We start from the raw sequence: 23,037 nt of genomic DNA on the forward strand, positions 1-23,037 counted from the left end.
CTGTGTGAGCAGCATCGAGGCCAAAGCAAACGCTGTGGGTTTTCTAATTCGTTCTGACTCTACCCTTTGGACCATGGAGGAACCGCGCCCATTACTGCACCCACGTCCCCTCCTCGTCCAAACCCGAGGTCCCATCTGTCAGCTGCCTCGGGGGTTCTGGGATTCACTGGGAATCATGGCTAACCTTGACCCTAGCCTTTCCTCACAGTTCTCTGTAGGAAACTGCTTGGACCTTCTTTTTACGCTTCTCATCCACGTCTCTCCTGGAGAAATGAGCTGGGCCTGATGCAGGCAGGCAGGCCTGGCCATGCTGTGCGAGAGACCTAGTCGGCCCAGCTCAGAATCCTCTCGGGCCACACTATCCTGCCTGCTGCCCAAGACCAAGACCCACCCATTGGGGTGCTGGGGGAGCCCCGAGACTGTGTCCCTAATGGCCCAGGTTACTCTTCCTGTGTCTCCCTGGCTGGGCACAGTGAGAAAGAAATACAGGGCAAGCAAATCTGAGTTGAACTGAAATGATGGACCCCAAAGATTCCCGTGAAAAAGGCATAATAAGGGGGCAGTCATGGGGGGGTGAGGTTCACTACTTCCTGTTGCCCACCATCTCCCTTTTATGTGTGGTTCGCTAAGGAACCTACGGTGAGTCTGAGGGCATCAGCAACAGGGCAGGTGGAAGTGAGGCCGGAAGCCTGCAGGGATGTTTTCCAAAATTAGACCCTGCAACTCTATTCTTGAAAGGCAAGATCTGGTTGAAAAGAGTTTTTTAAGAAAGGCTCAAGCGAGAGAAACGTTAAGATGGAAAATTCTGGGAGAAATCCACCACTGAATCCCATTCTTTCATCCTAAGATATCACATGGTAACTGATGGACGTGACACATGTCAAAACGTTACTCATGTTGTCATAATCGTAAATTTAAAATACGACGACAAATGGACCCGATGCTGCTGGGAACTGAGGTGCAGATGTTGAGCACTGAGGATCTAATAATGGAATAGAACGACGGTCGTGGACAGAATAAGCTGCAGAACTGCCTTCTCGGGAGCATGTGCTCCCTCCGCTGCGACTTCCCCTCCCGGCCACTCGTCAGTTTGGCTCAAATAAACTCATAAAAATTCTCTACAGGTTTGGACGCTTCTTATGTCGACATAATGAACAGTATATATATATATAATAGAGACTATAGCAATATGTGTGTATATGTTCATATGTCTACGTGTTCCCTTGCGTACTCGATCCGTCTCCTCTACTACATGTGCGATATTTTCATGGTGGAACCTGGAAGGAAACGTTTTGCCGAGTCAGCTTCCTGGCTGCTTTCGCTTCTGCTGATCGCAGGGCGTGAAATGCAGCCTGCCCCCCTCTTCAGACTGTTGTGGTTCAGTCACAGAGTGTGCTGTGTCCCAGGAGTAAAGGGCTCTCACGTGGGGGTGGGGGAACCTCACACAAGGCCTGCTTTCACTGAGGCACAAGGGGGCTTTCAGATGGACTCGAATTTCAAAGTTCACGGCCGCCCTCCCCTCCCCATGTGGCCCATGTGGTTAATTTGAGTTTCTATGCAAAGACAAAAGCAGGGAGAGCAGGAGCAGGCGAAGGCAGAGGAAAGTTGAATGAAAGCGAAGCGCGCTGGCCCGCCCGAGCCCCGTGAGGGTTGTATTTATGCGGCTTCCACACTGAAACAGGGGAAGGGCTCCTGGAGGTCCCTGCCTTCTCCCTGGTCCATGAATTCGTGAAGGGCAACCCCAGAAACACAGCAGAGGCAGTGTGTGGTGTCTCATTAAGGGGAGAGGATTAAGTGTCCCCAATAAAAAACATGATTTGCATCTCAATAGGGCTCCTGGCTGGTTTATGAATGGTGGGACAGTCTGTGCAGGAAACCTGTATTCCTTTGCAGTCCTCCAGGCCACAGGGCGAAGGGGATAATTTATTCTACACCCTTGACTTCCCTTTCTATTTTTTTTTTTGCAACCCTTGCAATTCTTTTGAAAGCTTGCCTTCCAGTCGGGAAACCGCAGCCAGATTGCTAAGATGTGCAGCTCCCGCAGCCAAGCCCGCCATCTGGAGGGGTTTGCAGGAGTCAGCAGCTCCGGGTCCAGCAGCAGCTATGGGCCAGGCAGGGTCCCGGTGCTGGTGCGGGGCCGAGGTGGGGGTCCCAGAAAATAGCCCCGCTGCCCGGCACAGCCAAGCCATATAGAAACACCCAGGAGGACTATGATCACAGGTAACAGACACCTCTCAAACGCCTCCTCTCTGGATGATCCAAGTCCCAGGCGGCAGCCTGTGTCCTGGTGTGTGCACAGCAATGGCCTCTCCTGTCTGGTTCTGCGGGAACAAGAACGTTATGTTCCCAGCCCTGGGTCCAGGTCCTCCTCACCCAGCCAGTCACCCTGTGGGAGAGGCCTGGGGAACACGGGTTCCCCCCAAACAGCAGCCTGGCTAAGCCATGGGGCTAACACCTGTGTGTGGGGCAAACTTGTGTCTCCTTCTTCCTTTTCCGCAGTAACTGGAACAGGGGTTGGGGGCAGGGGGGGGGGCGCGGATGGACCTAGAGGCTCCTTGAGCAAACTGAAGCTTAAAAGGTAAACTCATTGCAACATAAATGGAAGCCCTAGAAAGCCAATCCATGAATGGAGCTCTGAGGGGACAGTTCCCCTCATCGTGAGGCCCACACAGTGCGACACAGTGAAAGCCCGGGCATCATCCCACGGGCTCGGTCAGCACAGTCCACCACCCACGTACAGGGGACCTCAGTGTGGTCCCGCCCAGGGAGAAAGCCTGTGTCAATCAATTCCCAGGTGACGAGGGAGCCTCCCCTCCCCCAGCAGGCAGGGTCCCGGTGTCTACATTTGGGGCGCCCTTTTTAAATGATGGCCTCACTGCCCAGTGACTTCTATCCCACCACACACAACAGCCACCCCGCTGTTGACCAAAAGGCTTGGGTTTCCAGAGAGAGAACCTAACTATAACCAAGGTGTGTTTGCACGTTGGGTAGAGAATTCATCTTTCCGCCTCAGAGTCTGTTATTCTTTCCCCGTCACTAACATAGAGAATATCCGCTGGACAGGGACAGAAAAAACATGCCCGGGAAAGAGGTGGGACAACAGTGTGTCTGCCTCGCTCATCTCAAGGGGGAAAAAGCAGGTTCAGAAATGGAGGGAACTCGTGGCGGACACGGCGGGTTAATGACGGGGCGGGAAACGCGGCCGAGCTCTCCTGGAGTCCTCCTGACCTTCTCCCATCACAGAGCTCACTGCTCTGAGACCCGACCTTGGGCAGCATCACAGGTATATATTAATATAAACGTGTTTTTTTCTTACAGTTTGGGGCCAGGAGGCCAGATTGAAGGACTAAGCGAGGGAGGCCCGGAGGCCTCTGACTCACCGCCCCCTCCCTGTGGTTTGTGTGGTGACACACCAGTGAGTGACGTGGCACCCACAGCCTGCTCCGCAGCCCACTGGGGGTCAGTTACTGCCGTGACACACCTGTTGCACAGGGGTAGGTGTGCCACATTCCCGCTACACAGAAGAGAAGTGAATCACGTGGGGCGGCGAACGTACCTTCTACCGTGACGTGGAAATCGTGCGTGGCCACGCCCAGGAAGTTGTTGGCCGTGCAGCGGTAATTCCCTTTGTCCTCGTAGGAGACGTTCTCTATCTTCAACATCTTGCCGTAATTCTCTTTCGTTTCTCTTCCTTTTGGTAAATCACCACCCACTTTTTCCCAACCGACCTGTGGTGTTGGCCTGAAAAACAATCAGGAGGTGATGCATGTCTCTAAATGGGCAAAGTGAGAGGTAAAGACCCCCACGGGACACAGCCCTCATCGCGTGGCTTTCCTGCGTGTCCTCAGAGTCCCATCAAGGGATGTCCGTTCGCATTCCCGGGCCCAGACCCGCCCACACCACCAGGGTGAACGCGGGGGCTGGCTCAGGCCGCCGCCCTCAGCACCTCCTCCCACAGTCTCCTCCTCACACCCCTCCCCCTGTGAACGGGGCCCACTGCAGGGATGGGATGGGCCGTGAAGGATGGACAACTGGACGCCTAGACATAGGGCAAGAGAGGTGTCGGGTGTGAAATCTCCCTGTGGCAACAGGAAGTGGCCAGAAATACCAGCCCCTCCCCTGAATGAGTCTGAACACAAGATAAAGGAGGACCCAGCGGCCGGCCGAGGGGAGCCGAGATACTGCAGACAATGTCTCAGGTGAGACGGCCGAGGGGCTGGCTGCAGACCTGAGCCCCCGGCCGACATGGGCCAGGCTGAGAGCACGCAGCCCGCAGGGACCGCACGAGTGCATTCGCCAGGGGCCTTGGAGCTCACGCCTAACAGGTGCTTCGCCCGCGTCTCCGAATGGCTGTGTCCCGCCCCATCTGTCAACATGGAGAGGCGCCAAGTCACAGGCTGCTGGGACCACAGTCCCCCCCAGCCCGGAGCCCTCACAGGCCCAGGCTGCGGTAGTGCCAGCCCTCCCCTTCTGCCCGTCCTCGGAATTGGTCTCATCCTCCAAACCCCGTCCCTGGAAGGACAGAGGGAGAGGAGCGTGAGCGCCAGGCGATGATGGCGCAGCTCCTTTCTCGGGGCGCAGCCACACCTCCGCAGCCCGGCAGCTGAATCCTCGTCAAAATGTTTCTTGCTCTTTTCTATTTAATTGAAGGAAGATTTACTGACAGCATTTGAGTGAGGACGAGTTGAAGGGAAATTCAGTGTGCGCCCCCCCCCCAAAATGTACACACACGTAACAGCTGATAGCCCAATTGCTGTTTCTTCCTTTTCAGATCTAACTCATTGGGGTATGTAACTCTTCAAAGTGTGTATATTTTTAGGGGACACTGTATTGTTTAACCTCTTTATTATGTGAGAAAGTGACAGTGTCAGGCTGGGCGCCAGCGTCCCTGCAGAATTTCCCGTTTCATGTGTGACTGCCCACACATGGACACTTCTACATGTCCTCTGATTCAGAGACAATCCATCCCTTGACTGCTCGGAGCAGCTCCTTGGGTTGAAAAGTGCAGAAATAAGCTAAACATCGAGGTGGCTCAGATTCTGGAATTCTGGAGACAGATGGGAGAGGGGACTCCAGGTCTCGGGGCTCCCCCCCCGCCCCCGCTCCCTGCCCCGGGACGTGGAGAAATCCAGCCGACAAGGGGTGTGCGAGACGCCGTGCCTGACACAGGAGCCCAGGTGGGCGTCCAGGGGTGGCTGGTCTGTGACTGCAGAGGGCGTGGCTTAAACCTCCCGAGGAAGGTCAGTGAGCAGCTCTCTCAGATCCCCCAGCGCGTCCCCTGCGTCTGAAGCAGGACACACCCAGCGCCGGGAGGCAGGGCCGTGCGTGTCAGGGGAAGTCCATGCACGGGCCCCAGGTCCCAGGACGACAGGTTTCTGTCCTGCAGATTCCGCCCTGGGCTGCATGCTCTGGACAGCACGGGGAACGTTTCCATGGTTTTGAAAGCAGCCGTGTGCCACCATCTACCCCAGGAGGAAGACTGCGGCCTTTGTGGGAAATAGGGAGGGAGGGTGGCTGAAAGGTCGCCGGGCCCACAGGGCCAAAGGGCATGGTGACGAATCCTGAAAGGATGTGACTTCTCCCACCACAAGCTCATGGGCACCAAACCACAGGGCGGCGGTTCCCACATGGTTCCCACCGGCCGGGCGCGCCCACCTTCTCACACAACAGGGACCAGCTTCCGGACCAGGTCCTGACGTGTAATGTAAAACCACTCACTGGGAATGTACATGAGCTATGGGCGACCACGACTTCTAGACTCCACGTCCTGCCCCACTGACCACTGCCCAGCGACGGGGGGCGGGGGGGGGCACCCTCAGCTCGCAGATGAGGAAGGAACCGGGTGCTGGGGCCTGCTTCCCATGGAGGCTGGCGGGAGGCAGGCAGGAGGCAGGCAGCACAGACAGACAAGAGGCCGGAGGAAGAACACCTGCCTGGCCATGTGTTAGAGAAGATGGACTTTGTTCGCAAGGACTTAGGAAGGTTACTCAATAAACGCAGCAATTCCAAAATGTGGGTGGTGGTGGAACCTGACTGGCCTTTGGGCAGTGGGCACCCAATGCCACATACAGATCACGTACCATGGAAATGTACACCGGAAACCTATATGATCCAATTAACCAAGATCATGCCCAAAGCAAATTAAACAAAAGAGAAAGAAAAGATATGACCACGTGAAGGACCCCCATGCTTTCCTGGGGGATTTGGAAACGTGTGTTTTTTTCAGATAAAGTCCAAGGAATTATAGGCTCACGAGAAACTGTCTTAACCTATGTGTACGGGCCCCCCTTGTGCCGCGGGAAGCGGGGGACAGGAGAGGCAGATGGGGTCCTGGGAACCTGACAGGGAACCTGAGGAGGAGCTGGAGGGACAGGGCCAGCCCGGGACCAAGCCCTGTCCCTGCCTCCACTGCTGCCGGCTCCAGCCTGGGCCCTCAGGGTGTCACCTGCTCACTGAGCAAAGGGGGCTTCTGTCACCATCACCCCGTCCTCACTCCCACACTGATGGAGTGAGTGGCTTATAGACCAGTCCCAGCGCCAGCCTGAAGTCTGGATGGTGGAGTGACAATTACTCCCTCCAGACATGTGCTCACTCGTTCTTTTTAAAAAAAGGCAACAGTCGAAAACGGCGTGTGCAGGCGCGCCTCAATGGGCATCATATTCCTTACACAGCGCGCCGACGGTCGGGGCTGACGGACGGTCGGACGGGGCAGGTACTCACAGGCCTTCGGCGAAGCACTCCAGCACCAGGGTGTCCCCCCGGAGCACGGTGACCGCGGACTCGGGGCCCCTCGCCACCGGAGGCAGCAGCAGGCTGGGCTTTCTCTGCTTGATGGAATTCGCTGGAGGGAAAGAACAGTGTCCCGTTTTTCTCAGGCTCAGAGCGTGGCTGTCCTGAGCCTCTAGACCAGTGACGGCGAACCTTCTGAGCTCGGCGTGTCAGCATTTTGAAAAACCCTAACTTAACTCTGGTGCCGTGTCACATACAGAAATTTTTTGATATTTGCAACCATAGTAAAACAAAGACTTCTATTTTTGATATTTATTTTATCTGTTTAAATGCCATTTAACAAAGAAAAATCAACCAAAAAAATGAGTTTGCGTGTCACCTCTGACACGCGTGTCATAGGTTCGCCATCACTGTTCTAAACTGTTCTCAGAACAGATGTAACCCGATGCTTCTATGGGAGCAAGTGGTGGACACACATGGACACCCCTCCCACATCTGGATGTTGGCACCGAGATGCCCTCTGGCACGCCGCTGGGCACCCCCCGGGGAGCGAGGGGAGTGAGGCCGGAGGAGGAAGTCTGTCCTGGCCAGGCCTTCGGGCCCAGGATTCAAACACGGCAGAGAGGAGAGCTCATTTCCTGACGGAAGCCCTCCAGTTCTCGGAAGTCTGATTCTATGGTCTACACCGGAGTCGTGCCCGCCTCATCCAATAACTCTGTGTGTCTCTGTGTCTGTGTCTCTCATTTAAACCAGGGGCGGGGAGCCAAGGGCCTTTGGAGATTTCTCACATCATTCGCGGGCCACACAAAAGTATCAACTTAAAAATTAGCCTGCTGTATTTGGTCTAACATTTAATTAGCTCACCCCTAATATATTTAAGGGGGGGGTGTTTAATAGACACCTCTATGTTAAGGGATTTTCTTTAACATGAATATTAGTATTTTCATAAACTCACAAAGGTATCAGAGGAAAAACTCAAATTGTGAGATGGCAACGATCTACAACGCTGAGAGTCACTGCCAACATGCCACGCACGACCGACTTACCCCGGGAGCCGGCCTCTGTGGGTGAACCCGAGTCATTAGCATGCTTTACTGAAATGAGAAAATGGAAGAGAAAACTCACAAACACAATGGTGGGTGTGGATGCCAACAGAGAACGAGGAGTCACATTCCTTCCAGAGAAAAAGCACAGCGTGAGGCAGCACACGCTTCACTAGCGAACCGTCTTCAGGGAGACAGTGGGAGGGACAGTCACGGGAGCTTAACCTTGAACTGTCACAGGTGGATCCAGGTGGGGGGACACAAGTGGCAGCTCAGGGAGGAGAGTGGAGGCTGCCAGGACGCTCGAGCGGAGCCCTGGCAACATGCACCACATGTAACGACGGGGAAAGTCACCAACCAAACTGGACAACGGACGGCCATGCCCACCCAGCGCCAGCAGAGCCGATGGTCCTCCCTGGGACCCTCCGGGCCGTTCTCCCCTGATGCTTTCCCATTTGGCAGCCAAACCCAAGTAGGGGAGGGAAGCAATTCAAATAACCTTGTCAATTTCGGAAAGACAGAAAAAATTATATGAAAAACATTGTAATAGTGCCTGGCCATTGTGGCTCAGTGGTTGAGCTTCAAACCCTTGAACCAGGAGGTCGAAGGTTCGATTCCCAGTCAGGGCACCTCCCTGGGTCATGGGCTCGATCCCCCATAGGGCACAGGCAGGAGGCAGGCAACGAATGCTTCTCTCTCACCACTGATGTTTCTATCTCTCTCTCCCTTCCTCTCTGAAATCAATTAAAAAAAATTTTTTTTAGAAATTTGTAATATTGCTCCTCTTTTATCGTTGACTGCTGGGCTCTGCCATCTTCCCAGCCTGCTGACTTGTCCCGGGAAGCAGAGCCCGACGGTGCTGGGAAACCCTGGAATGTCCTGTCTGCTGCGCCCACTGGCTTGGGTTTCTGGCTGCAGAGACAGAGCCGGGCAGCTGCAGGGGCAGATGTCTCCTGTCGGGGGACCTCCCTGGAGTGGAACTGAACAACCCGGCTCTCGCTGGCATCGGCCGGAATGACATGACAGACACGTTGGCGTTCAGCATGCGCGGCGGAGGGTAAGCTATCTGGACTTACAACTGTTGACTGTCAGCTTCATGGGCATTTTCTGCACAATGGTCCTCAGCCTGGGGAAGGCGGCGAAGCAGCAGTAGTCGTTCCGGCTGTCGTGTTCCTCCACGTTCGCGAAGTACAGGTCCCCCTCCTGGCTCATGTACACCCTCTCATCTTGCTGGATGTGCTCCAGTTCTGGAAAGGAATGTCTGCCGTTAAAGGGGTGACAGTCCTGCCCTGGCCGGTGTGGCTCAGTGGGTTGGAGCAGGTTTGATTGCAGGTCAGGACATATGTCCAGGTGGCCAGTTTGATCCCTGATCGGGGCACACGCGGGAGGCAACCAACTGATATTTCACTCTCACAAGGATGTTTTTCTCTCTCTTCTTCCTCTCCTTTCCTCTCTCTCTCTCTAAAATCAATAAAATCCTGCCTCAGGTGAGGATTAGGAATAAATAATCTCATCTCTTTTCCTTTTTCAGCTTCTTGGCTTTTCCATTATTTCACTGCATGTGGCAGGTGAAACATTACTAAAACAGAAATATAACACTGTCCAGTGAGGCTCAGTAGTTGAGCAGGGACCTAGGAACCAGGAGATCACATTTCAATTCCAGGTCAGGGCACATGTCCTGGTTGTGGGCTCGATCCCCAGTGGGGAACATGCAGGAGGCAGCCGATCAATGATTCTCTCTCATCACTGATGTTTCTCTCTCTCCCTTCTTCTCTGAAACCAATAAAAATATTATTTTTTAAAAAAAAGAAATATAATGCTCACAGCAGATACTGGTTGTGCTGGGCCCTGACATGGGTGCTGTCCCAAAGGTGAGTGGGTGCTGTGAAAGGTGAGTGAGTGGGCGCTGTGAAAGGTGAGTGAGTGGGTGCTGTCCAAGGTAGGCAGGTTGTTGGACACAGGGAGGACCTCCTCCCAGACGCTCCTCGTCTTATCACTGGCCCGCACGCTCTTCAGGTGTGCCAAGCTTGAGGGATCTGTTTGGTGGTTGTCTGGTGTTTTCACGGACACCCTGAAGTGTGTATTTAAAACCTGGAGCAAACTCTAGGCGCGTGGTTTCTAACTGCGTTTGGCCCCACAGTGACAACCTGCTATTAGCTCTTATCTCGGCTCCAGCGCGTCACCTGATGGCATGGGCGAAGCAGCCCCACTCACCGATATTCATCCAGTAGATGTGCAGCGGGGGCAGCCCCGTGGGTGGGTTGCAGGGCAGGACCAGGGGGTCTCCCTCCTCCACTTCAAGGGGCTCGATCTTTTCTTTGGGGAATTTTGGAACATCTGGTATAAAAGAGTCATTTCAAGACATTGTTAACTTTCAGCGGCACAAGTAATACTTTGATGCATTTTTCTTGCACAAAATTGAAGTATTTTAAATAAACTCAGCACCCCCATCTTGGTTCTCCGATCTCCCCCGCAGAGAGAGATGCTGGTGGGAACCTGGGTGCGTCCTTACACAAGTTCCCATCTACCTGCGCAGTTGTAACTGCTGACCAGATGCTTTCGCTGGGACGTGGATCAGGCCACAGCACACCCCTGCGTGTGTCTGCACGGAGCGGAGCGCCCAGCCACGGGCTCTGTGCATGTTAAGCTCTGAGAGACGTGGCACCTTCTGCAAACACTGCAATTTCTCTCCCGCAGACACACGCTCCCTCGCTCTACGGCGACGCCTTTGCATGTGACTGGTGAGCACGCCGTTCAGAGCGTGACTGCACCGGAGAAGGGATTCCCCGCCCAGGTGGGGGAAATGGCACAGCTGCATGTGAGGCGGAACGTGACCACGTCACGGGGCAGAGAGCCTTCTCGTTGGCGCCGCTCCGAGTAAAAGGAACTTCGAATGAGGGGCGTGACGTGGGGAAGGGGCCCCTGTGATGTCCCAGCATGTGCTTCCTCCTGGGGGGACTCCCTGAGGGCGAGGCAGCTCCCATGGACGTGCAGCCACAGCCCTGCCGGACTCCACCCCAGCACCACGCTGGGTGTTTCTGTGAAGGTATTTACACAAGAGCCCTAAGGTCCCTCAGCTCGTGTTTGGCTGGACCTTCGCTGGCGCCTTTGAACCTGCGAGGGGACCTGCGTTAGGGACTCACCCCGCTCTCGTGGAGCGGACGGGCCTCGGGAAGGACTCCTAACCCTCGCGGAGTAGGATGTGCTAGGGTTTCCCTGCCCTGTGCTCCCTTCCTCAGGGGCGGGTCACGAAGACGGGGGTCACTCTGGAAGCCGGGGACACGCTCGCTTACTGTCAATTCTTTCCCACTGGAGGTGCTCCCCGCATTTCCCCCACGGCCCTCCCCTCGCGGCGGGGGGAATGTGCTGGCAAACTGCTTCTGTCTCGCACCCAGGACCTTCCCCAGCTCAGCCTTGCAGGGGGCAGGGTGTTACTCCACGGCCTTGGCCACTTGGGAAGGCGGGCTTCCTCATGTGACAGGCCCAGCGGGCTCCCTCCCGGTCGCCTCCTTCCAGCACGTCTCCCTGCAGGCCTGGGCAGGCCCCTGGAATGGCAGCTTCTGCTTCGGGTAGAGGGTAGCATGCCATCCCAGTCAAAGGTCAGAGGCAGGAGCCAGCTCAGCCATCACCAGGCTCCGAGCTGCAGGGAGTAACAGCGCCACCTAGCTGTGGCCGGCAGCTCTGACTGAGCAGGTGTGTGACAGTCACTGTGCAGGAAGTCCACCTTCCAGACTCCAAATCTCCATCCCTCGCTCAGTGTTCAGTGCCAAGCCCAGCGTCCGTGGCGCTGAAGGTCGCAGGGCCGCCGGGGAGTTAGGGATCTGCTTATACTCAGACACAAGGGGCAGCGGAGGGAGGGAAATCCGGTTCCAGAAATGCAAGGAGCATGCAGTTCTGACTGTAACAAGCAGACGCCATGGGCCCAACCTGAATGATCACTTCCCAGGGGACAACCCCTGTAAGGCAGGAGGAATAAGATGCAGCAAGCCCTAATTAAAGAATCGCCCCCTCAGAGCACTCAGAAACCGAACGATTCCCGCAGAGAGCACAGCCGGGGAGCCTGCATTAATTAAACCTAGGTTATAAAGCGCCAATTCTGAACATGTCAATGGTGTGACTCGACTGGCTTCCAAGGTACCAGTAATAAGACAGAAAGTAAAATGAAATGTGTAAGTCCACCCAACCTTTTATTCCGTGGCAGAAGTCTCTGGAACAGCTTTTGGCCAAAGATGAAATTACTCTCCGCAGGCGGGGGAGAATATTTATGTGTGGAATCATTTAAGGTCTGAGAACCGGTATGACAAAGGACATTAATTTGTTGGTTGTTTGGGATTACTTCTTAGGTCTTCTTGTTGAACTCTGAAGCCGTTCCGTGAGTGTGATGCCGGCTGCAAGGCAAACATTGCCTTCTGCGCAGAGGAAGGGAAACTTCATTACCATAACTCATCAGCGGGCAGGAAGTCAGCTTCATCCCAATGAAGACGCGGCTCCTGTCTAAAAGCAACCCGCACCGGTGACTTTTGCTAATTGTGTTTCTCTGGCGACAAACATTGGCAAGGCTGAGTTTGGACACGTGCAACACGGCTCATTTCAGAGGAGTAGTCCCTCAGCGTGCAGAGCAGCCTCCTTCCTGCAGCCTCGGAGAGCCCGGCCTTGACCGGGATGCTCCCTGTACAGAGGCCTGGGAACCCCGACTGCAGAGCCGAGGTCCGCAGGACACCCAGCCCTTCCCGCATCTGCTCACTCCTCTTCTCCAACGGCTTCCACATTTATTCTTCCGCTGACGGATGCACTTCAGGTAAGGGCTCCGAGGGCAGAGGGTCCTGAACCCCAGCCAGGATCTGCGTGGGGCACTTTCACAGAGACCAGTGAGCTGCGCCCCAGGTTTCTAATCAGAGCGACCAACACAGCAAACCTGCAAAGCAAACCTCCCGGCTCTGAGGTGCAAGAGGGCTCCGCAACCCACCACCCACGCTCTGCACCTCACAGTGGAACGCCGGAGACGCCTGAGAAACACGCAAACCTGTAGGCTGCCCTAAGGGATGAACTGAGTCCTCATACTAACACTCGTGGGCTACATGGGTTCAGCCCTTTCTCCTTTTCTCCGGCACCCCAGGGTCCTACGATGTCATCCCTATGGGATCCCCAGAAGGGTGACTAGAAGTTTCTTGGGGAAAGATACTATGAAACCTAAGCTGTACAGTCCCCCCTGCCCATCTGCCTCACAGTAGAGTCGCCATGCCCTGGCCGGTATGGCTGTTGGTTGGGTCTGTCCTGATTCCTTGTCGGGCAGGTGCTGGGTCGTGGGCTCTATCCTCGGTGGGGATCATGCAGGAGGAAGCTGGTCAATGTTCTGCTCTCACATCAATGTTTCTCTTTCTTTCTTTCTCTCTAAAAATCAGTGAGAAAAGCAATAGGAAAAGAAAAAAAAAAGAGTTGCCAAGACACGGCATCAGGGAGAGTTAACACCACTAGTCATGCTAACTAACCAGTCTGACAGACATGTCCTGGGGACTCAACCCCCAGGCACGGGCTCTGCAGAGGGGCCTTCCTGGGACTCAAGGATTAAGTCAGGTCCTGAGTCTGATCCCTGATGGCCAGGTGCCCTCCACCAAGCGGGCGGTGCCTTCAGCTGACAGAGAGGATGCTGCCGGCATGACGGGGCACAGGCGGCCCTGGGAGCACAGGACTGTGCGCACACCCTGGAGCCGCTGCCAGGACTGCACCCTGACTTACCCCTGTGCCACGTGACCAGAGCCTGCTCCTTAATGTGCTCCTATGTCCTCCGAACGACCCTTTCACAGGGGTCGCCTAAGACCATTGGGAAACACACATATAATTAATTACATATTGTTTTTGTGATTAATCACTATGCTTTAATTATGTTCAATGTGTAACAATGAAAATACATCCTGCATATCAGATATTTACATGACGATTCATAACAGTAGCAAAAGTACAGTTATGAAGTAGCAACGAAAATAATTTATGGTTGGGGGTCACCACAACATGAGGACCTGTATTAAAGGGTCGAGGCATTAGGAAGGTTGAGAACCACTGCCCTAGAAGGTCTGGCTCAGTAGATAGAGCGTCGGCCTGAGGATCCAAAGGATCCCGTGTTCGATTCCGGTCAAGGGCAGGTACCTTAGTTGCAGGCTCCTCCCTGGCCTGGGCCCTGGTCGGGGCGCGTGCAGGAGGCAACCAATCAATGTGTTTCTCTCACATCGATGTTTCTCTCTGTCTTTCCCTCTCCCTTCCACTCTCTCTAAAAATTTTTTCAATGGAAAAATATCCTTGGGTGAGGATTAACAACAACAAAAATATCACTACACATTTGTGGGTCTTGCTCAGGTGTGTCCCCCCACCCCACCCCCGCGTGAGGGCAGACGGGGCGGGGGCTGTCTTCTCCTGCATGAGCTTCTGTGAAGGTTTGGGATTAAAGTCTCCAGAGGCGGCAGGGAGGGGGCCAGGATCGCTGTGTATGAAGGTTTCTGTTTGCAGGGAGAACAATGGGATTCTCGGCCGATGTGCTCGCCTTGGAACTTAGGTGGCTGAAGCCTTCGAGGTTACAGATGAAAACTTTAAAACATGAGAGAGATACCTGATAACACTCGAATCACAAAGACCTATTAATATCAAAAGAGAATCCAATCTCTGCCGCTTTAGAAAAGACTCGAGCGATGAAGGCTGTGGAACGCCCCACCTGGTCTCTGATGTATGAATTCCCTGGGAACCGGGCTCGGGGTCCTCTTCAAAATACAACTGATCACAGAACACGGCCAGGTGATGAAGTCATTGCAGGAGAGACTGAACACGGTGCGTCAGAAACTAATTTATTTTTCTCTTTTCTGAGCAGCAGCAACACGAAGCAATTACCCACCACTTAGCTCAACTCCGAGAGCCGCTCTTAACGACAATGCCAGCGGGTTCCGGCCAGAATCTCCTCCCATTGCTCAGGCCTTGGCTCCGTCGGCTTCGAGAGCCAGAGGACATGTTTGTAAAATCCTCTAATGGAGACTCGCAGCTGAGAATGTGCCCTTTCTCTCTCTGCACCAGGTCTAGCTGCTGCTTTTGCCTTTGTGTTTCCATAGCAACCATCAGAATTCAGGGTAGGGACCAGCCAATGCCATGTCTTCTACAGGGATTTTTAATAACCTCCCTGCCTCTCTCTTTCTCATCTTATTTCTGCTAACTGATTTCAGATGGATGATAGGTAGGTAGGGAGACAGATAGAAGATAGATAGATAGATAGATAGATGATAGATAGATAGATGATGGATCGATCGATCGATCTAGTTTTATCATCCTCAACCACAATTTCCATGGCGATAATTTCTGATCCAGAATTCATTAACACTTGCGACTGAATGTCACTTCAAACCCCAACTCCTGAGGTCATTTCCAAGTTTACGTGTCACTGCTTGGTCCGTGACTATGCTACAAAGTTTCACCTACCAGCTCAGTAAGGCTAATTCCAGCAAATCGGCATCCTGCATACTTACTCACGTCAAGTACACAAAAGGCCCTTTGTAAACCAAACGCAAGTGATAAGGAGAAGGAAAGAGATTCCAGGGACCCTCTTTCTGCCACCGCCCCTTACACGAAAAACATAATCTTGCCACAACCTGCCTGTCCCCGCTCATTCCAGGAGAGATCATTACTCTCCTGCATTTTATTTTTATCAATCGCTTGTTTTGCACTACAAGTTTGCCACACAAAATGACACCGCTACACAATATTTCATTTTCATGGATGTCTGAACTCCCATAAATGAGGCCACAGTGTCTGTGTGTCCAACCTATCCCCAAGGCTCAGCAGTCTTCCCTGATTACACGACATTGTCTGATTACACGACAATGTATTCATTCTCCCGCTGGGACGGGACTCCTGTGTTTCCCAGTGTGCGGAGCTTTAACACGTCTGTTGAAGAAACCCTCCCGACCCTGATGTCAGGAATATTGTGAAAATACTCCTCCACCGCACGGCGCCGTCTTTAATCCACCGGGAAGGAAGCATCTCCGTGAGGTGAGAGAGGGCTCCAGAGGAAGGCTGTCTGCGTGGATGGTCAGCGTTTCACACCTCCCGTCTCAGAACGAAAGAGAAGCCGGCGGCCCTTCGCACCTCTGTCAGAGCTGCGTGGGTTTGTTTCCCGGTTCTCCGTGCAGGTCCACGGCCTGCACACCGCCACGGGGCCACGTGCCCGACTTGTCCTTCGTCAAGAGATTCCACCCAGTGGCCTCTCTGTCCCTCATATCCTTGAGTCAGCAGGTCACACTCCACAGACGGACAAGCCAAAACAACCAACAGAGACTTCTGCTCAGTTGTCCTGTAGATCAATTCATGGAGAAGCGCCATTTCAGCTTCCCGAGTCTTTCGACCCGTAAAACGGATATTTTCCCCATTTGTGTAAGTCTTTGAAAACGGTTTTCATACACGGGTACACCTTCCAGCTATGAAGTCCTCACGCCTCTCTGTTGGACTGACTTTCAGTGTCTGTATTATTCTCCCCTTCACTCTCCTCTCTGTGTCTTCACTGTCACCTCGAGCTAGCGCGTTCATTTTCATCTCAACACGATGACACCTAAGAAGTGGGCATCACCAACCGCCACCCTCTCTTGTTTTCCAAGACCAGTGAGGATGAGAAATGTGTGTCCACGTACACGATGCTCTAGCCGCGTCCAGCAAGTGTCCAGTGCAGAATCTCCACCACCGTCACTTCAGAACGCATTCCAGGGCCTTGGCCGTCTCTCATTTGACTTAGAAAGTACTTAGAAATATGGCTATTCATTTGCAAAGATATAAGACTTTTCTAGTTTTCTTTTCATTATTGATTTCTAACTTAATTGCATAGGGTCATCTTTTCTTCCCAGCTAGTAAATCACCAAATATCGAGGAAATGTGCTCTTCCGGTTTAGTGACCGTGCTGTGCCGTGGTCCCTGGCTGGGTCTTTAAACCTTCTACGTGCCTGGCGTGGATGATTTTTCTGCTTGAGTTCCCAAATAATGAAAAGGTAAGGTGAAACGCTTTTCATTATGATAGATTCGTCTATTTCTATTTTTTTCTTTCTCATAGTTTATCGCCATGTGCGCTTAGAACTCACCCAGGAAGCCTTTTGAAAGGAAGGTCTGAGGTGCCTGGCGTTAATTCAGCCACGCCTGCTCTCGCTGGCATAGCATTTAGCTGGGCTATCATTTCCACCTTGTGGTTTAACGATCTGTACCCTTGTGCTTTAGGTGTGTTACGCTGTAAATGGCTTATGGCTTTTTATTAACTGGAGCATTTAGTCCATTTGCTTTTATCTTTAATCAGTGATATATCCCTGAATTTATTTCTAGTTTTTAAAATGTCTGCTCATTTCACTTTGTATTTTCTCCCCTTTCTTTTTCTTCCTCCGCCTCACACCACATGGTTTGATAATCATTTTTTTCTATACTTTTAGAGTAATTACTCTATAAATACTAAGGTGCACACATAACGTGCAGAGTCTACATTGATCTAGCTGTTCTCTGCAATCATTTCAATCCGGTCCCCGCCCCAACTTGTGGGGTAAGGCCCACGTGTTGTGCATGTGTGTTTTAGAAGTGCATGCCTGTTCTTCCGCTGTATCCTGCGAGCGCTTCGCTGTTCTTTGAGTTCTTCAAAGTTTAGAACTCCATAAGGAGAAACTGCCACACAGCAGCTGATGACAGCGTTCTACATAAGAATCTATTCTGTGAGCCTCTGGTTAGGATCACATGACCTTGCCTCCTTTAAGATCAGGGAAGATAGCCAGTTGTCATGGTTGGTCATCAGAGGTCCCCGAGCATGGCAGTGATGCAGTCTTAGTTTTGGTGACAATTACTGACCAATGACCCCCTCCATAGTAAGCAGCTTGCAGTTTCCATGACTACTGTTTATGGCAGGCATGACTGCTAAGCATCCTTCTAAGGGACTCCCACGGTCACTTCAGGTGGGCTTTAGGATTATCTCTGAGCCACCTCACCTCTAGAAGTTACCTGTGTGACTTCTCTGGAAGCAAGCTTTCATGCTCTCTGCCCCAGACCCTAACCTGGTGGCCCAGGGTCACGTGCTGCAGCCACGGCATGAGGTTGTGTGGGAAACAGAACAGCTGCTCCGATGGACAGCTACCACACCCATAGCTAACTGCATGATTTAGGAAGGACCTGTGTGAACCCTGCTTGGGGATGACTTGTTACTGCAGCATAACTCGCTGACCCTAACTAATACCACGTGCAACTTAGTTCTCATCAAGAGGCAATAGATACTACGTTTCCCCAAATTAGACACAAGGTTACTGGCTGCAGTGCAGCAACCTCCCATTGTTTTCAAGGTCATCCATCCACTTCTACATGTCAAGACCTGGAAGAGAATTCCCCTTATAAAAAAGATATAAGGCGCACATGCACTGATTAAATAAATAATGTGTTGTTTCTTTAGAGCCTAGAACAACGCCTACCGCGCACTTGACAAAACTGTAAGTTGAAATCTCCACCGCAATACTCACTGGGAACTATAAATTCTATTTCTTCCGACATAGCCACTCCCAGCTTGTTCGAAGCGAAGCAGCGGTACTTCCCCTGGAAGTGAGCTATCTGCCCCTCATTTGGGATCCGGAAGGTCCCTGAGTTGTTGGAGGCAATGACCCGAGGGTCGGAGAGGTCAAAGGGCTTGCCATCTTTCGTCCACGTAAATCTGTAACGAAAACTCAGCTTAATGACGTGGAAAAATGAACCGGGTCCTAGTATTTATACACCAATGCACAGAAGTGACAAAACCAGGACATTTAATTTCTGGCAGAACGTATGTTGCATGGGCCATCAGAGAAGACATCGGACAAGCGGCTGTAGACTGATGCGTACATCCCTCCAAATCCCTGAACTGCAGCTCAGTCCCCAGTGTGATGGGGTCAGAGGCGGGGCTGTGGGAGAGGATGAGGTCACGAGGGTGGGGTTCTGGAGAGCGGGGTCAGTGTCCCTATGAAAGAGAGCATTCTTCCCTCCCCCCACCCCCACGTGAGGCTACAGAGAGGGGACGGCTGCCTTGAACCAGGAAGCGGCAGGAAAGGGGATTTCACACCGGAAGGCCTCGGGCGGGAGGCCGCTCACCTTGGTTCCGGATTGCCTTTAGCTTCACATTCGATTTGAAAATATTCATCAAAGGGAAAGGCGACTTGCTCTTTCGACTGTTTTGTGATGGTTGGAACCTGTGGAACTAAATGGTAAAAACACTGAGTGAGGTTAACTAGTTACCACATGTGCCATGGGTTCATGGAAGGAATGCAATTCGGTGCCACTGCTTCATGTTGTCGTATATTCCATTTTATTAGAAATTAAAGCTAAAAATCCTTAAAATATGTATTAGTCCATTAAAAATAATCCCATCACAGGTTGAAATAAATGATGTTTTATAAAAAACACAAAGTAGAATAAGAGACCTGGCATTGTTTCATTTTGCTGCAAATCTCTTTATATCCTAAAAGACATGGGTTCTCATATATGCCTGCGGCAAATCTGTTGCTAAAATTGTTTTGCTTAAAGATCTCAAGGAAGCAAAGAGGAAAATAGCCTAGCAGGTGTGGCTCAGTGGTTGAGTGTCAACCTATGAACCAGGAGATCTTGGTTTGATTCCTGGTCAGAGCACATACCCAGGTTTTGGGTTCGATCCCCAGTGTAGGGTATGCAGGAGGCAGCTGATCAATGATTCTCTCTTATCATTAATGTTTCTCTCTCTTTCTTTCCCTTCCTTTTCCTCTGAAATGAGTAACATATATATATTTAATAATAAAGATAAGAAGAAACCCAGCCTCTCATAGGTCTGTCTGTGAGCAGGTAGGATATTTTCCAGTCCCATCTGGTGACTGTGGATAGTCCCCTAGAGAATGCACCCAAACCCACCAAGTGGCAGTTTCTTCTTTCTTCTTTTTTTACATTTGATACAAATGTTTTTGTTAATCCTCACCCGAGGATATTTTCCCAATGATTTTTAGAGAAAGTGGAAGGGAGGGGGAGAGGCGGAGAGGGAAGCATCTATGTGAGAGAGACACATGGATTGGTTGCCTCCTACACACACCTTCACCGGGGCCGGGATTGAGCCTGTAACTGAGCGAGGTACATGCCCCTTGACGGGGATCGAACCCGGACCCCTCAGTCCATGGGCTGATGCTCTATCCACTGAGCCAAATCGGCTAGGGGAGTGGCAGTTTCTTCATTGCAATGCAGAGTCTGAAACCATAGCCATAAACTATTCATACTCTGTTGTAGTAAAATGTCTGATCCGTGGATTCTTCTTAATCATACATGATCTGGTAACATCACACAATAGCCGTCTGGAAAAAAAGTATTGGTTCCCTGAGTGACAGCCATCCGCCAATCCTGATATATTTCATTGCACAGTATTCCAAATTCACTTTTGTCAATATCCTCACTGATGGGACCAGAACAGCCGTCCCTGTCGGGAGCTGTCAGGCTCCAAGTGGAGACTATCGGTTTGCTAATTTTATCAATGAAACACATATTGTCAGCTGTCCACCTTGATGTGACAGGGTCCATTGATCCATTGGGAGTAACATCTGCCATGTACCGGTTCCTGTAATGTAGGTCTGTCTTGTTCTCTGGAGTAAAAATGGTGCTCACACCACGACTCGGTGAAGGGACGGGACCACCTGGGGCTTTGGTCAGAGGCAGAACCACTTTGTGTGGATGTGCTGGTTCAGCCACAGATTATGAAGAAGAAATGTGCTCAAGAAAGGACACTTAATAAGAGCAGCAATGTTTAAGTGCTTCACCAAGGACAATCTTTTTAAAATTTATTTTTTATTGATTTCAGAGAGGAAGGGAGAGAGAGGAGAGATAGAAACATCAATGATGAGAGAGAATCATTGACCGGCTGCCTCCTGGGCATCCCCTCCTGGGGGATCCAGCCCACAGCCCAGGCATGTGCCCTGACCAGGAATTGAACCGTGACCTCCTGGTTCATACATCAATGCTCAGCCACTGAGCCATACTGGCCGGGCTGCACAAGGACAATCTTAAGCAAAACGTTTGTTTTGTTTTGTTTTACTAAGAGGAGATGGTTGTGCAGAACACCCTGCCTGCTGGCCCAGCTGGCTGCCCACACCTTGATCTCTGCCAGGGTAACACCAACTACCCCCGTTGCTTTTGTAACATAATGCACCCATTTGCGCAGCAAAAAGCAACAATGCCAGGCAGTGTTACTGTGAAAGGTCTGATCACAGACTGCCCGGATGTGCCCCTGGGACTGGAGAGGTACTAGAGTCATCTATGATGGTCACTCAGCCTAGGACAATAACTCCATGCCACTTCCAATTTTAAAATTCCGTTTTCTGTATCTGTGCCTAATGAATCTGATAATCATGTTTTACTAACTTAGGGGCATTAGCCTAGGTTCAGGCTTTAGCCACTGGGTACTGGTAAGTATTTTAATAACATCCATATCTGCACGGACAGTTGCCTTGCTTCTGGTTAATGCTGTCTAAGCCAAGCAGGTCTTGAGCTGAATGCATATTCGTGTTACTCACATTTTACTACCGTTATAAATGGTGAGGGATGACGCACAATAGCCACGGTCCCTGAGATATCAGCTAATGGCTTGTGAACAACTTGTTTGTGAGAGCATTATTCTCTCCTAAATTTGCTAAGGTTGTAAAGTCTCAGCATAACTAATTATTCCAGGAATGGAGCTCACCACCTCTGGGTGTTTATAAGAATAGATATTCTACATTATAAATTCTTTCTCCATAATTAGGCCAATTACACAGACACCAGACGTGCTGACATTCAATTTGAATACCTGCCTCCGTTTCATTTGCTCCAGAGTCCTGAAATAAATGGGTAATATTCACTTGCTCTGAAAACAAGTCATTAATATTTTATAACAATTGTTGGCGAAGGACTGTGCGCCACGAAAACGTGTAAGTAGCTGAGACAACTGGAATGAAAATGAGCATTGCGGATGGAGACAAAAATCTCACACCTTCATCACCAATGGACCCGAGGAGGGAAGATGGAGAGGGAGCGGATGTTCTCAAAGAGGAGGGAGACTGTGAGTCGGGAACTGGCCTGGGGCAAGTGTGAAGTGAGCCCCTTTCCCTCGAGGATCACGGAGAACCTCGCTCCGAGTGAGGCAATTGCTACTCAAAGTAAAAGAACCTCCCGAGGACGAATTCTTTCAGGCCCTTCCTGGCATTTCTACAGCGAGGCTGGCGTACAGTGTGTGTGAGCCGGCAGATTCACCTCGACTTAGAGAACCTCGAATCGGTACGTCTGGGGAGTGGGTCAGTGGGATTTCTCAAGCAGGGGGCCAGGGAAACCTGTCCAGCAGAGTGGGGAAGCGACTCTCATGGGGGCGGGGATGGCCTCAGGTGCAGGCTGCCCACAGCATGTGATGTCCCGTAACCTAAGGAAGCCTCGGAAAGTGGTTTCCCGCACATTAGCTAACTGGGCCGGAGTGACGGCTTCTTGTGGTCACAGTGGGGCTGTCTGGGTTTTTGAGGGGCTAGCAGCTGCGTACTCGACTCTCTGAGGCCCAGACCAATTCTCCAGAACTCGGACGGCCTGGAGGCCCTTCCCCAGGTGGAGAGTCTCAGGAGCCCCCGCACACATTGTTAATAACTCTCAAAGTCACAGGCAGAAATCCAGGGGGATAAGCCTTGAACTTCATGGACAAAATATCTAAGTAACTTCTCAAGGGTCTCTTTATGTCCCATGAGCTTATCACACAAGGGAATGTCCCCAAATTCCTACACTGTAGTTAACATGCTCTACATACATTGCATTTGCAGATGTAGGGGCAGAAACAGAATGTTGGGGACCAGCTAGAATTGTAGGCAATATTAATCCTGTTCTGTTAGCTGTGATTGTTTTATTTTGATTAAAGAAGCCACATTCTAACCGGGCTGGCAGCTGCATGTGGGACCTGGGAGCTCACCTGGAAATGCAGCCCGTCCTCCCACTCAGGGAGCTGCCTATGGCCATGGGAAGATTAACAACCTTTTGCAGGAAGCAGAGCTGCCAGCCCGTTGAAGACCCCCAGCCCTTGCACATCACTAGACCTTTGAGGATCCCCAGCCCCTATTCCCTGTAAAGTGCCCATTTGGCCTACCCTTTGCCTCCTTCCCATGTAATCTTTGTCCTTCTACCCAATATTAACACCTGGCTTATAGTGAGGTGGGGGGCAGAGCAGATTTTTGTGAATGACCTCCTGCCCTCCCACGCTGCTGGCAGGACTGGAATCAACACTCACATA

At 51.8% G+C, this 23,037-nt stretch overlaps 1 protein-coding gene across 8 annotated transcripts in view; it reads right to left on the reverse strand.

Moving 5' to 3' along the window:
* The window catches only part of CHL1 (cell adhesion molecule L1 like), an 81,366-nt gene that overhangs the window by 24,002 nt on the left and 34,327 nt on the right, over positions 1–23,037 (reverse strand). For 4 of the 8 annotated variants that reach the window (XM_015568365.1, XM_015568364.1, XM_015568362.1 and 1 more), the window contains exons 4-11: positions 18,879–18,984; positions 18,278–18,465; positions 9,987–10,109; positions 8,849–9,019; positions 7,776–7,823; positions 6,721–6,841; positions 3,557–3,741; positions 2,232–2,321 (exon numbers count right to left, since the gene is read on the reverse strand). In XM_015568365.1, the coding sequence (XP_015423851.1) occupies positions 2,232–2,321; positions 3,557–3,741; positions 6,721–6,841; positions 7,776–7,823; positions 8,849–9,019; positions 9,987–10,109; positions 18,278–18,465; positions 18,879–18,984 (1,032 nt within the window). The remainder of the gene's footprint in view (positions 1–2,231; positions 2,322–3,556; positions 3,742–6,720; positions 6,842–7,775; positions 7,824–8,848; positions 9,020–9,986; positions 10,110–18,277; positions 18,466–18,878; positions 18,985–23,037) is intronic. The other 4 variants (XM_006770493.2, XM_006770490.2, XM_015568363.1 and 1 more) reach the window with 3 other exon arrangements.

The sequence above is a fragment of the Myotis davidii genome, unplaced genomic scaffold (genome assembly GCF_000327345.1).
Source record: "Myotis davidii unplaced genomic scaffold, ASM32734v1 scaffold663, whole genome shotgun sequence".
NCBI classification, from domain to species: domain Eukaryota; kingdom Metazoa; phylum Chordata; class Mammalia; order Chiroptera; family Vespertilionidae; genus Myotis; species Myotis davidii.